Below are 15056 nucleotides of genomic sequence, written 5' to 3'. Positions count from 1 at the left end.
TAAGATAGATAGAAGGGGCAATAAAACTCCTGCTATCACAACTGGAGAAGGTCTGACCCTGAGAAGGCAGGGTCAATGGGGAGACCTTGTGTATATAAAATAGAATTTCTCTCAGGGCAAGAGGGATTCACTAACTTTGGTCAATGGCAAGAGCAGCAGGAGGTTAACAGAAGCTGGAGCCCAGACTGGTCTGCCTACTGAGGGTTTGTTTCTTCCAGTGGGATGCCCAGAGCAGCATCAGCACGTGGCTTGTCAAGCCCAGGGAGCCAGGTGCAGTGAAGCACACTGCTCATGTTGGACATTGCCTGCCCTGCAGCCTGAGGAGCTGCTCCTGCCCGAAGCCACGGCAGGTGCGGCGACACCCGGGGCTGGCAGGGATTGCTGGAACCAGCGCCCCACTGGCTCAAGAGAGATGCTGCAGTGCATTTTAAGTTACTTCACATTGAAGTGTTCATGTCCAGGTGAAATGGGGCTCTGAGCACCTGGTCTAGTGGAAGGTGTCCCTGCCCAAGGCTGGAGGTTGGAACTGGATGATCTTTAAGGTCCCTTCCAACCCAACCCTTCTTTGGTTCTGTCTTGTTCCTGCATGAGCAGAAGGATTGCCTCTAGGGATATCACTGCACCAGCAGCTAGCTGAGATTAAAATGCAAGAAATACTTGCAATCAAACCAGTTTAATTCATGTATATTTGTACAATTTGTATAAAAAAAAGGGAAAAAAAAAGAAAAATAGGTACTTGCAGACATTAACATAAAGACCAAACAATATTTTCTATTTATTTAAAAAGCTTTAAACATACAGAAGCAAACCCCTAATTATAAATGCATCATTATGCATAGATTTTACTGTTTACACCATACTGCTGGCTGCTTTTTTCATCCAGGAATCTATTTAAACTCCAAGACTTAACATTCCTCTGAGCTTCCTGGCCTCAGAACTGCTGTCTGTCTTATCAAGTCATTGACCTCCAGCTGAAAACATTGCTCTAAAAAAAGTCAAATCTTTAATAAACAATTAAAAGTGCATTAACTGTAGAATTTTTTAATTTCATAAATGTTTAAACAAGTCAGTGAAAAACACCACCCTGTGAATTAGCTTTTTGCATGATTGATTGTAAAGTATCTTTTTAACAAGATTTTGATATTGCAAACTTTAGTCTTTTCTATTTTACTCCGTGCAACTGCTCAGTGGCACGATGTGTAGTATTCCTGAAATACCCACTGCAGTACATTACACTATTTTACATTTTAACTGCGTATACAATGCTCTTGCTGCATATCCCTGTTCCTTCTTACAACAAAATAATTTAGCTCAATGAACAAAAGCCCACTTTCTAAAAGCTGTTATAGTTTGTCTTGTATTTTGCAGGAGACAAATGCCTATTTCATTCTAAACAAATTCAAAAGAACTTCCCGGTAGCTAAAAACTAGGGCTAGGTTTTATGGTTTCTTTTTCTTTTATCTGTACACAGGTTTAGATAAAAAAAGTGATGGCTATTCTGCTTAAGTGTCCTTGATAAGAGAATACTGCCTCTTACAACATCTATATCCAATTGTATCTATTACTTCAATGATGTCTAGCAAAAAAATAATAATCAATGAATGGTTTCATAAACAACAGGTGATTAAAGTAAAGGATTTATTATAATCTGCTTACAGTTGTTTGCAAAGACAGACATACGTTTTTGCATAAAGATATAAATTGCTTTTTAAAACTAATTTAGTGTGTTTAATTATATGAAGTTTCTGTGAATTATGAATTGTACCAAACCAAGATTAAAAGTAATAAGGTACAAAAATAGGAGCAAACAGACAACAATTTGGACTGGGACAGGCATTTAACAGTGAAGTGTAGAATATGGCTTTGCTATTTTAGTCAAGCAAAGTTACTCTGAGACAGAAAAGGAGGCAGTAACTTTGTTAATATAAAAAGCTGCTGCAGACTGTATTCACCCAGAACCTGGCTTTGAAATCTTCTATTTTAGACTTTAAAAAAAACCTAAATGAAAAGATGGATGTATGACTGTGTCTTTACTGTAAACAACCAGTCTGCATGCTGTATATCTCACGTTGGAAGTTTGGCTTTCATATTGCTGTGCAGGTCAGTATTTAAAGATCTGCCTATGAATTAGACTTCCAAAATGCAAATAATATATGTATGTATATATTTATATATAAAAAAACCTCTCTGAATACAGTCTTTACAGATTACCCATTGCATAAGGCAGGTGTCATTTAAAAAGACAAGTAGCGTTGACTGTCTTCAGTGCAGCACAGTGCACCTCCAAATTTGAGTTCAGAAAGGGTGTAGAATTCTTAATTCGACCACCATTGACGAGAAATGCTACATTCCAACCGGCCAAGGGACACACTATAGCTCAAAAATACCAGTGGCACCCAGAGAGAACACTACAGATTAGGACTCTGAAAAACTATTCTATTTAAACATGAGCATATGGTAGCAACAGTTGAGCCTCAGAAAAGTTCACCTGTCCTCTATTCTACTCCAAAATCTTGTAGTTGCTTATAAATTGTGAAATAGTGAAAATCACCTCAAAAATTCTTTTCTTTGCAGTCTTATTCTAGAGAAAACATTTTTGAGACAAAATCAGACCAACTGAGTTGAACTTGTAGTGTGAACATTTGTCTTCTTGGATGTATCCCGATTATTACAAAAATGCTTACAAAATTACAGACACTTTTAGTTTATCACTAAAAATTCTACTCAGCTTATCTGCCCTTATCATCCCTCACCATCCCTCTCACCAGTACAAATCTCTTTGATATACTTACTGTAATGATCTGCATGTTCCCTTCAGCATAACCAGAGATCAATCTTCCCCATCTGAAATAATAATCTAACCTTTTAAGATGTTTTATAGATCCAGTATTCAAAGGAAAATAACAAAACCGAAAACAAAACCAAACAATCTGGGAAACCTTAGTAAAAAAAGAAAAATCATTCAACGTGTTGCTTGCCCCCGTTCCCCTGAGAGAGAAAGGGAATAGAGGGCAAGAACTCACTAGATCATTAAGGTGGCAAAAGCTTTGGAGAGAGACCATAATTTGTCTTGTTAAATGAAACCTTGGTAAAGTGGCAAACACAAAAATGTGTCGTTTCCTACAGATATATGAAGCAGGAGTTCTAAGATGTGCTCAAGTCACATATGCTTGCAAGAGAGACAAAAGGGGAGGAAAATAGAGAGAGAAATAGAAAGGCTTAAAACACAACTGAAAAGGTTAAGCATGGTTATTTACAACAGATACTGTAGGATGGTAAATTAGATATGATGCTAAAAAAGGCACAGCTTTCCCTTTCTTAAATACACTGTAAACGGTTCATTATGCATGCAGAACATTTCACTTTACAAAAAAATTACCTTGTTTGTTTAGACAAAGATAGTACTTAAATAGTCTCCAGCAAAATAGAGTTCTTTCAAAAATACTTTCCCGTTCATCCTATTAACCATTAAAGATTTTTTGTCTCATTTACAAAAGTTCCTTACACCTTATTTCAGGTCCTTCACAATTTATACATACAGCAATGTACAGTACAGCAAAAGACTGCAAAAAATTATTTGTAAAGCCAGCACAATAGATACTATAAATTGATACCAGGGCATTTGTTTTTCACATCTTATCCTTTTGAATTAAATAGTAAATGGACACTTAACACAGTGTATATCATCTATGATGGGATAACATGGGATAACAAATGCCACAGGTGGGGATAACAGTATTCCACACCAAATGTTCTGTTATTACTTTACACGTTAGGGTTTGTGTTTGTGTATATATGTGTGTGTATATATATGTAGCTTTTGTTTTTAATTTTTTTTTTTGTTTTTTTGTTTTTTTTTTTTTACAAGAAAAGAATATTAATGCCCCATATTGACTTTACGTTTTATGTGCAAACCAAGGGTAAGCTTTAAAAAGTTCTCATTAGTTCTCGAACCCTTTTAAAACAAGCAAACAATACCAGAAACTACATGGCATATTTAAAACTCCATCTGTTAAAATATCAAAATCAAAGAGTTATTGACTAGATATGGCTTTTCATCCAGAGGAACAGGAACATTTTCTAAGTGTTTTAGGGTTATGGGGTAATTTCCAAACATCTAGGTCTTGCCAAATCCGAGTCAACTGCTTTCCATTCCCCCAAACCCTTCGTATGATTTTAGACTATTCAGAGACTGCTGAACAAGTGTAAAGAGCATGTTTAAAATATGGTTTCTTGGGTCCTTCATGGGTGTGGAATAACACAGGGAAACTTAAGGCAAAGTTCTTCCATTTAAGACATTTTCTATCACTTCCTGTGAAAGTACAGGGGCTTGGCATTCCCAGATTCCACCTTTGGTAGCTGGTCACTGATGATTTCCACTAGCATGGCTGGAAACTCTACTTTCAGTGCCTGAGACTCTCGGAAGGTGTAGAAGCAGAATTCCAATAAGTCACTAACAAGCTGAAATACAGAAAAAACACTTTTTAGGAAAAACACTGGTATTTTTGCACGCAAACAACAGCTTACTGATAATTGATTATTTCCAAGAAATACCATCTTACTCTGACCTGACAGTCCATTTATAAAGCAAACAAAAGAACCCAAATGCCAAAGGGCTACTTGACTCATTAAAAATCAGCAAACTAGGGAAACCCAAGAGACCACAGATTTGATTTTTCAGCCTAGCTGCACTTTTCCTTTCACTAACAGCAACTGGACACCACAAAAACTCCAGGTCTACAAAAATAAAGGCTTCTGCCCAGGGGGAAAAGATCAGCCATAAACTATTGTATCTCTCAGCTTCAGCTGGATACACATTCATTAAATCAGATTATTTGGTTAACTTCAGTGCATTCTCCAGGGCCCACAACCTACAACTGCCAGAGCAGCTGATGTTTGCAGCTCAACAACACAACTGCTGTGTCACACGGTGGCATTTCAGGTTTTACAGAGACACAACCTACAGGTTTTTGGTGGCTGTGACCTAAATGCATCTCCTAAAGCCTTACAGTATGTTGGACCCTTCCCAATCTTTAAGAAATGAGAAGGAATGATCACATCCAGGTTTCAGTGAGTGTGTGAACTTCCACTGCAGTTCACACACTGTTGTGTGATTGAAGGAAAGAGCCTCTGCTCTTTAAAAATCTAAGTGTTAAATTAATTTTGGCACCCTGTGTCCTTGCAGAGGACTTGAAACACTTCTGCTTGTGTAGTTTATCAAACACAAGTTTGTCATTTCAATTCTTACCATGCAGAATTGCACTCTGCCATAAAGCCCCTGTTAAAGATAGAGCAAATAAAGGTGGACTTCTGGAAGGCAGAAAAGGGAATGAATAAAAAAATATGGGCAGCAACATTTCCATCCTGGAGCACCATACCTTATTGCTCGTTTTCAGGACTTTGACAGCTGTTCTTGCAAACATGTAAGCAGTTTATGAACATCCCAGAGAAGTGCTGAGATCACTCAAACACATGACTCGCTGCTATAGAGCCCTACATGAGGCTGCTCGCTGGGGCTTAGGTCATTGCTGATGATCTGGCATGTCATGAAGCAACACTAATTAATTAAACAGATGCATGCTAAATAAGTAGCATAGACATAATCTGGTTTTCAAGGAAAAAATGCTGATGTTCAAAGGTTTACTTTACCCATGAGGAGGAGGTTGTTATGCGTATCTCCTGTGCCAAAAATACTCTAAACAGCACAAAACCAAAGTGAAGGAAACTGTGTCTTGGTGTGATTGGCACTCCCTCCTCCCTGCCTCTGGCATCAAACACCAGCCCTAAACAAAGTAAGCCTTGACAATGACCCTGTGAATGTGCTCCTTTTCCTAAACTCTGTTCACATCACTGAATGTGAGAGGGGGTTGGGATCACCTCTGTCCCACTGCCTCCTGTGCAGCTTGAATTCCTACCTCATCACGTCTGTGTGGAGCCTCTGGATTCAGTGAGACAGGTCACAGGAAATCCTACCTAGAAACTACTAATTCTGACTTCTTTGCAAGCTTTTAGTAGTACCAAGTACACATTTATGTCTGGTGAATATGTAGACAGGGGAAATGAAAAATAACACTAATGAAGGAAGAATAATTTACTCTATTCTATAAAAAAGTCAGTAGTCCAGGGTGAAAACCAGCATGTCATCATGGATACAATCACAGCACAGCACACTACAAATCTCACCACAGAGGAGAATGTTAAGTCTGCACAACAGTTTAAAAGAAAATCCCTAGAACCCTCCTATCCTGTCATACTTGGGTTGAAGCCCTAAGGATGATGTATTTTCTATCCCTATTTAGTCTGCTAAAACTTTTGTTCCACTTTCTTAAGCTATCAGCTTTAACACACTTGACAACAATCATGCACCTAAAGAAAAAGGGAGGAAGAACGTGTGTCACACCTGTGACCCCACATCACCAGGACCACGGGATTGCAGTCAGGATCTTTTTAACTCCAGCTTTGAAAGCTGCATGGCTTTTTGGGACTGGGAAAGCATTAAATTAAAATAAAAAAACGTGGCAGAATTGAAAGCCAGCTCAGAAGTATGAAAATGTAAACCCTGTGCTAAGGTCAGACAGCTGAAGCTGTGAGACCAAGAGCTGAGCCATGAGCACAGTATTTTCTGCAGGTGTGCTCCCGTGCATTTTCAGAAGCACCAGCCCCCTGCCAGCTCAGCAGCCTTGGCATGTGGATGCACTGAAAGGATGAAAAACTCAAGTCCCACAGGCAATGTTAATTTTGAAATGCAAGTCCTTGTTGCATCCCAAGCAACATTTGTCTGATGGAGTTTTGATCTGTAACAGGTAAATAATTTAGATGGTCTTTTGCTTTAAAAGAGAAGTTCCCTCTGCAGTAAGGATATCAAAAAGTTTGTTTTGTCTTGGAACACACAAGCTCTGTCTTTGCAGTGACTGTCACTACAGGTGACAAGCAAGCTAACACGAGCTATCCAGCACTTCTGAACATGCCTTATGAATTTCCTAGATCAAATAAACTCCTGGTTGTTCATTAAAGCCTTGTAAAATCCCTGTGCTCTCAGAACTCCTGACTACACTTTAGCCCACCACTTCTACCCTCCACTTCTGATGGTTTCTACTGGAAAAGCTGAGAGCTCCCCCACTCCAGCAGTGTGACACACAACGCCAATTTAGCAGTGAGAGTGAAAGCACTGCTGTTTGCACAAGCAGTGCAATGGTGACTAGAAACATCCTGGCTTCTACAATCTCAATTATTTCAGCTACTGAAGCACACTTCTGAAGACTTACAGCTTGGCAGTGCAGTTAAGGCCACAACTAAAACAATTCCCAATTCTCTCATCACTACCCCTGCAGTGTGCTGCGCTTCAAACATTTCCAGGGCTACAGCAGTCTTAGCAATTCTGATATTCTTACCTAATCAATTTTTGCATTTGTATGCTGTATTGAGCACCTCTGAGAAATAGGAGTATTAATCAAATGTAATTTTCTGTTATTAGGGTGGGGTGTGTATAAAATGGACTTTTTCATGCATACTGTTCTTCATAATTAAAAAAAATGAATCCTTTAATGAAGTCCCTGAAGTTAATACAGTTAAAGTGACCTTTGAGCACTTGCCCCATTTTTACAGCAAAAAGAATTTATTTTAGTTTGGAAATCTCACCATGATGCCTTTGCATTTCCAGAAATGGTAAGAACATTGGATTTACAAGGGTGCACATTTCTGTGCTTCTTTTTCTCCAAATTCTCTCAGAATCTCTGAGTGTGGTATGAAAGCCCTCAGTCACTTCTCTATCAGGAGCATCTCTGTGATTAAGCCTACTGAGACAGCAATTAAGACAGCAGTAGGGTAACAACACAATGCTGAGTAATTTCTTCCTATTATTAGCTACAGCTATTACTGTCAGAAACTTCAATGTTCTCCTATATTAAAAAAAAAAAAAAAAAAAAAAAAGACACTCCAAATTGCCTGTTTCTGTCCCTTTCAGGAATAGGTCTCTGCCCACCTAGCTCCTTCCTCACCCAGAAGAGCCCTCGGTGAGTTTAGGACTGCTGTCCCTTCCTGATCTTTCCACTTCATGCAGTGGATACAAAACTCCTGCTCCAACAACTGGGAAGGCTAAGGAGAACCACTGCCAAGCAGGTCTTGATTATTCCATTGCCACTATACTTGTTTTTACTCCCAGTCCTATGAAAATCCCATGATGTAAAATAATTATTGCTCCAAGGGCTCAGGAAGGAAGTTATTCCCTCTGGGATGGCTTACAGGCTGACTCTTGGAGATACATATGTCCTTTGGTTACCCACAGTGGCCAGTTCTTAGCTGCCTAGGAAATCCTGAACTCTAACCCAAGACTAAAGCCTTCCACCATCACAAGAAGTACAAGGGAAGACCAAGGGACAAAGCCTCTGGTTATACCTATGCAGAGAATTTGCCTCATGTTAGAAAGGAGTAAAAGGTGGATAAAATACCAGGATGGTATGGATTAGGCACTAACAGTATCTGGCAGAGCAAACATGGACCCTGGTTCTGCCTGGACTGATGCATTTATCTGACTGAGGAACTGCACTTATTTTTTCACGTTTCCTTTATAACCACGTGCACACCCAAACCACAGCACCTGACACCTGGACATGCCACAGAAGAGCCTGAGTTCAACTCGTGTTCTGTGCCTGGAGGATGCACCCACAACATCACACAGCAATGAAACATCCTCATCCCTTGGCCAGCACAAACTTTGAGCCAAGTGTCCTTTGCTCTTCAACAGCAGCGGGGCTCTTCCCCAACAAACACCAGCAAACGTGAAGGAAGAGGGATCCGACCATCACAAACTGAGCAAGACAAATCTCAGAGTAGCTTCTGTCTACATTAGGGAGCTGGGAATCAATTTCTCACTTGACAGATGCATATTAGCTGCCACAACACACACCTGGCACACTCCCACATGGCTGCTGCTCTGGGAGTAGAGGCTGGATCTCTCCTCTCACTAAACAGAGAAAATGCTCACCCTGAGAATTCAGGCACTGGGACTGGAACGAGGCTCCAAACAGCTCATCATCTGTGGGACCCAACTTGGGCAGATCAGTAGCAGAAAAACGGTACCCAAAGGTGTTGGTGACAGCTGAGGGGCTCATCTGCAGTTTTGTATCTGTGGGATTAGGAACCTGCAGAGGGACATTTGCATCCAGCACAGCATCCTGTGCAGCCCTGCCCCCGGAGGATCTGTGCCCTGATTCCCACTGTCAGCTCTTTCAGCGAGTGAAATCCTGGCGCTCTCAGCCTATGGAAAGATCCACCTCAGCTATAAAGTATTCCCTTCAGGAACCATAAAAAATTAATTATTCAGCAGCATGAGCCTTAAAGAATTTATTTTTGTTTGGCAGAAAATGCCAACAAGCAAATGACAGCGCGGGGCGCTGCCTTGCCAAGGGGAAGGTTCACATTAGGGTTTAATGTCATGGCATCGAAACAAAAGCCCTCTTCACTCAAAGCCTGTTTAGTATCAGCCAGATTGAAACCAAATTCAGCTTTTGTTCTGCAAACTGCCTAACCTTACACTACACAGTCTCTATATGAAACGAGGCCTGCCATGCAAGATACAGCCCTTCCTGCCAAAGCCAACAGGAGATGCCGAGGAGGATCCAGATGAAGTTTTTGATACCATGTGCAGGACATCTGTTTCTAATGTTCCTGAGGGTGTTTGTCAGGCACTTCACCTCCATCCAAGTGCTGCATGTGCATCTCTCCCTGAAATGCCCACGGCCATTCACAGGCACAAGACCAAAACTTTTGGAGTCTAGGTAGAGAGGGGCGCTCTCCTTGCTACTGTGATTCTTCAGGACATGATGCACATGAGCCACCCAAAATAAGAGAAATACAATCCCTACAAGAAGGAAATACGGGATCATAGAATCATTAAATTTGGAAAAGACCTCTGAGATCACTGAGTCCAGCTGTTATCCCAGCACTGCCATGTTCACCACTAACCCACGGCTTCCCCACAGCACCATGCAGGCAGAGAGTGGCAGGGCAGGCTGCAGGCAGGCTCCAGAGGCCCAGCACAGGTGTGCACATGCACAGAACCCTCTTCATCTTGTCTGCTCGGGATGGGTTTCCATCTCTTATTTTTAAGGTGCTTTGAGGCTTTATGGATCATTAAATAAAATTGCTGATGTTTGCAAATACTTAAGTGCCTGCCTGGCCTTCTTGAAAATTTCTTATTTCCTCAGCTTGGCACTTTTCTACCTGCACATATGTTTGCTGTGTGGATGAATGATTTAGCATACTGAGCACTGTAAAACCATCTTGTTTGGGTTTTCTTTTTCTTCCTCATATTATATAAGCCAAGCATACTGTAATTTGATATTTCCACACACTGTATTTCATATATTCCTCAGACAGATGTCTTATAAATGAGGTTGATGAAAGCAAGTCTGGAGGTGCAAAGGAGCAGGGTTCTTTATTGCTTGCCCCTACACTCAGGTAAAGTGAATTCCATGAGTGATGAGATGCTGCTCTCTCAGATGGACAAGCTGCATGCAGCAGGAGGGCTGAACAAGCACGGATTGTGCACCAGCCCCTTCAGGCTTGTACTGAAAATGCCAATGCTGAGACTACAGCAGCATGTAAACATGGGGCCTCAGCTCCAGTTAGACTGCCCAGCACCAAATATATTCTGATCCTCTGAAATTATAATGGAATAAGTTAAAAATACATAGGTGACAGCTGAGGAAGCGTTCCTCCTAGACTAAGGAACCAAGCAGAAAATTTGCATTCACATCGTTTGAACGGAGAAATTCTGCACTAACAGGCAGTGGGGAGAGAATATTAATTCTCACTTCTCATTAATATTATCACCAGTCTAAATTTATTCTGATGGATTTCAAAAACAAAAAAGCAAAAAAAAAAAGTTTTAAAGAGAAAAAATAAACAAGTGCCCTTGTTGAACAAGTCTCCAGTATCATCTCTGAAAGGAAGCACTGTTGTGGAGACAACCGGCCTTTCTAACAGAGACTGCTGACAATGGGACTTTCTTTAAAAAGTCCTTTGACTATTAAAACACAAGTAATGCAAAATTAGCTTAATTAAAAATTAAATAAAATGCAAGAGCAGCCTGCTTCCTCTGGTTAGTTCAGCTCCCAATGGTTAATGCTGTGTTTTGGAAAATGTCTGTAGGACATGGGAGCGCTCTCAGTGAGCACGAGCCTGTCATCCAGTCACCTTAACCACACAAACACTCCAATTTCAGCAACAAATCAGACACTGCCTATCTTGAAGAGGATTGGAAAACTCCATGAATGCAGGGGTTTGTTATGCTGCCTCGAGGTTCAGATGTGAATTCTTGCAAATGATTTTATCACCCATCCCTTTTTTTTTTTTTTCCACTAAAACACTACAACTTCCTTTGCTGGCACTGAGCAAGTGAAACCTGATCTCTGAAGAATGAGCTATTACTGCAGTACTAATAATACTCCCCCAGCCTCCCACTAAGGTTTGCAATGTTTTAATGAACAACAGAACAATATTTGAAAAATAATTCCATATGTACATTCTGTAAACAGACCTGAGGCCCTTACACTGATATGACCTGAAGTGCACCGTACTGTACCGTCTCACAAAATGAAATTTAAGTCAAGTACAAAGACGTGCATTTGTATGCAGGCTCTGAAAGCAAGTGCTGTAGCTTCTTCATGCAGCAAAGATCCTTCCCTAACCCCATCCCAGCCAAGATGGAGTAGGGCAGTTTTCTCTTTTGCTGCAGTCTGCCAGATTTTACTGGGAGGGTGATGAGCATGCTGGGAGCCCTCAGCTCATGTACCCAAACACAGCTAAAGGTCACTCTCTCTCACTGTCCCCAGGAGCCTCCCATCACTTGCTGCACCATGGCACAGCTTTGGAGGGGATGGGTTCCAGCCTTGCTGACCCAGGCAATGGCCTGGTCCCCAGGAACTCTCAGGGGGCACTAGGAAAACCCTCAGCCTGAGGAAACCTTACCAGCTGCATCACTTGTTTCCTCTGTGGAGCCTGCAGGCTCCCTCAGAGCAAGTTAAAGAAGATTCAGCCCTGCTGCTGCAGAGGTAAATTTTGCACTTACCATTATGCTGGCTAGAACCAGGTCACTTCCAGCTAAACAGCTCAACATTATGGACACCCCTTCTGGAATCTACCACACCTACCACAAGCACTCTGTCACTCTGGGCAGAGGCATCAGCAGCCCAGGTGCTTTGAGACCAAACTTTTAGTTTCTTATGTCATTCATCACATCTCACACCTGAGACATGTAAAACACCTTGTGCTAGAATAAGGCAGGGTGGCAGAAATAACCCAACAAGGAATCTTCCACTTGAAAAGTTCAAATAAAGCTTCAAACACCCAGGATGGCTTCAAGGACTCAGTGCATCTTTTAAAGTCATCATGATTACAAACCCAGCTGTAAAAGATCACCAAATGAATTCTGTGTTTATTGGCACGTCAGGCACGTTGGATGTGTAACACACTAACCCTGAACCTTTCACCTTTATGACTTCTACTTTCTTATTTTAACTTCTTAAGTTCATCTAACTTCCCTCAGATGTCCCTTTAAAAACAAGGTTTATTTTTTGTCTCCCTGTCAGTTAACACAATTAAAGACTATTTGTTTACCTTAAAGGAGAGATTTTTTGGTTAACTTTTCTGTGCTCCCTGAGGAGTTATACTTACATCATGCATGGAGTCAAGAAGTTTAGTCAGTTGGTAGAATCTCTGCCAGCTTTGCCCAGAGTTACTTGGACATTTAGTTACCATCTTCTTTAGTTCTTTAATGTAATTTGCCCTCATTTCTTCAAATGCAGCTTGGCTTTTGAGACCATCCTTGGGAACTGTCATTGAAAAGACAGTCTTAAATTAGTATTAACTGCATTGCTTATTCTTTTGATGTGCATACTTAAACAGTTACAGCAGTCAGCGGGTGAAGGAATGAAACCTTTAAGCAAAGTCCGTAACTTTACAGACATTGCTGAGGGATCAACACCACCACACAGATTCTCAAGCCATTCAGGCATCCTCTCCGGATGTGTGATTGCAGGAGCTGTGGCAGAGGACAAGATAGCATCTCAGAAATGCGACACATGCTAGCCTCATGTCCAAACTGCTTTCAGTACAATCCAACCACATAAAAACCAAGCAGATGGATCAAGGGTATTTTGTTAGAAGCTGAAAACGTGATTTATCATTCTCGAATGATTCCCCACACTTGGCAGAGGAGGAGAAGGTACAGAATCACAGCTGTTATCTGCAGAAATGCTAGACCAAGTGACACATTGTTATGCCATCAAGTAAGATCTAAAATTTCTTTGAATGTTAGCAAACATCTGCATAGCATCTAGAACAAAACAGAGCCATTTTTCTGCACAGAACAGAAGTCTGTTTTCCAAACAGGCATCCTGACCCAGTGCTTGACCATGACAGACGCTTGCAAGCATTTCTAGTGTCCTGTTGAAGTTTCCATCTGCCAGACAGAGATAGAATCATGATCATGGAATCATCATTTTATAAATGGGTCAGAAGTACAGTTTTCTGATGCTTTTTGCTATGACCAATATCAGCAGGGCTGATTACAAAAGCAAATACCCTGTTTCTTAAAGGACTGCAAACACTCCTGCAGGTTCTGCCCCAAACAGGAATGGCTTATTAGGATCAGATCCCTATGAAAACTCCAAAGGGATTATTAACAACATTACTTAAAATATTCTGAGGTTTAATATCCAAATTCATGAACACTGCTTAACCATCAAATGTGTTTTTTTCCCTGTATCTCTTAGGCATGGTCCATAGAAGGAAAATAAAATATGGTCTGTATATGAGTGACTTTATTTCCTAAGTAAGTCAGAAAACTATGTCAGATTAAGCTAAATAGGAAGTTACCTACTAAAAAGAGAAAGGAACAAAAGGTGATCTTCCAATTCAGCTTACCCTGACTTAACCTCTTGACAGAAACTGTCTTGTTCATACACTTCCTTCTCTTCTAAATCCTCTCAACTGCCCTTTATCCCACTGAAATCACATCAGAAGCATGAAGCAACTGCCCTAAATGGCTCCAGAGTAGAACCTTTAAGAAAAAGCATCAGCATCTACAAGAACAATTTAGCAATGGGGAACAAGGAGGAGCTGTACCACCAAGGGCTTGAGGCCACCAAGTGCTGGAAAGGGGCACAAGGAAGAATCTTTAGAAAAAGCCTAGAGGTTACACACCAGCCTGCCTGCAGCTTGGTAAATATTATATATTTATATTACTCAGTCACAATATAAATATCATATGTTCATTTAATTTTCAAATTCTAGATGCAAACTCTCTCAGTCAGCTGACAGATAAAAGAAACTGTCTGGAACAAATCTACAAATTCAGTTCAAGGTGAATGAACACAGAGGCACCAATCAAGATAAGTAAAGCCATCAGAGCATGCTGTGGCCCTCACACAAAATGCACAGGCTTTACAGTTCCTTTAATATGTACAGTGCTTACAGGCTGTTAGAGTCACTCTTTGTCTATTACTATGTATTTTACTGTTCTGTCTGAAAATTATTATACTATCACCCCAGCCAGATTATTAAGGAAGAAAGAAAGACCACAAATAAAGAGAACTCAAGCAAAACATGAAATTCTGGAGGTTTGCCCAGTGTTTCTGATTTTACTTATTAAATGCAGCAATACTGTTGGCAAGCTCCCAAAATCTATGGTCTGTGGAAAGCAAGAAAACAACTGAGTTGTAATGTGTGGTTTCTTCCACATGTAAATGGAGTGAAACTTCCTTGATGTGGTCGCCATGAAAGTTTCAGAATAACTTGTACTCTATTCATCACATGATTCAATAAAAGAATTTAAATGAAAACAAACCTGGAGCTTTCTGTCATAAGACTGTACCAAGGTGCAAGCACTCAAAACCAGGTTTGCTGCCCTTCACTTGACACTTTCTGGGTTTTATCACCACCTCCATTTTCATTTTGCTTTCCTTTTTCTCTCTCTCTAATGTAAATATCCTGAGTCCCCAAAACAAACTATTTTTAGCAGGTTTTCTGGTGACCATGGTGTGTGTTTGAAAGGG

General features: G+C 40.6%; 1 protein-coding gene across 4 annotated transcripts in view; it reads right to left on the bottom strand.

Moving 5' to 3' along the window:
* Positions 1–751: 751 nt before the first annotated feature.
* Positions 752–15056, bottom strand: part of NR3C2 (nuclear receptor subfamily 3 group C member 2) — a 190118-nt gene continuing 175813 nt past the window's right edge. For all 4 annotated transcript variants that reach the window (XM_054633356.2, XM_077176960.1, XM_077176959.1 and 1 more), the window contains 2 exons: positions 12676–12833; positions 752–4461 (listed from right to left, as the gene is read on the bottom strand). In XM_054633356.2, coding sequence (XP_054489331.1) covers positions 4306–4461; positions 12676–12833 — 314 coding nt within the window. In that variant the 3' untranslated portion in view covers positions 752–4305. The remainder of the gene's footprint in view (positions 4462–12675; positions 12834–15056) is intronic.

Source organism: Agelaius phoeniceus, chromosome 4, assembly GCF_051311805.1.
Source record: "Agelaius phoeniceus isolate bAgePho1 chromosome 4, bAgePho1.hap1, whole genome shotgun sequence".
NCBI classification, from domain to species: domain Eukaryota; kingdom Metazoa; phylum Chordata; class Aves; order Passeriformes; family Icteridae; genus Agelaius; species Agelaius phoeniceus.
Note: the sequence above shows the minus strand (reverse complement) of the source record. Positions and strands in the feature narration are given on the sequence as shown.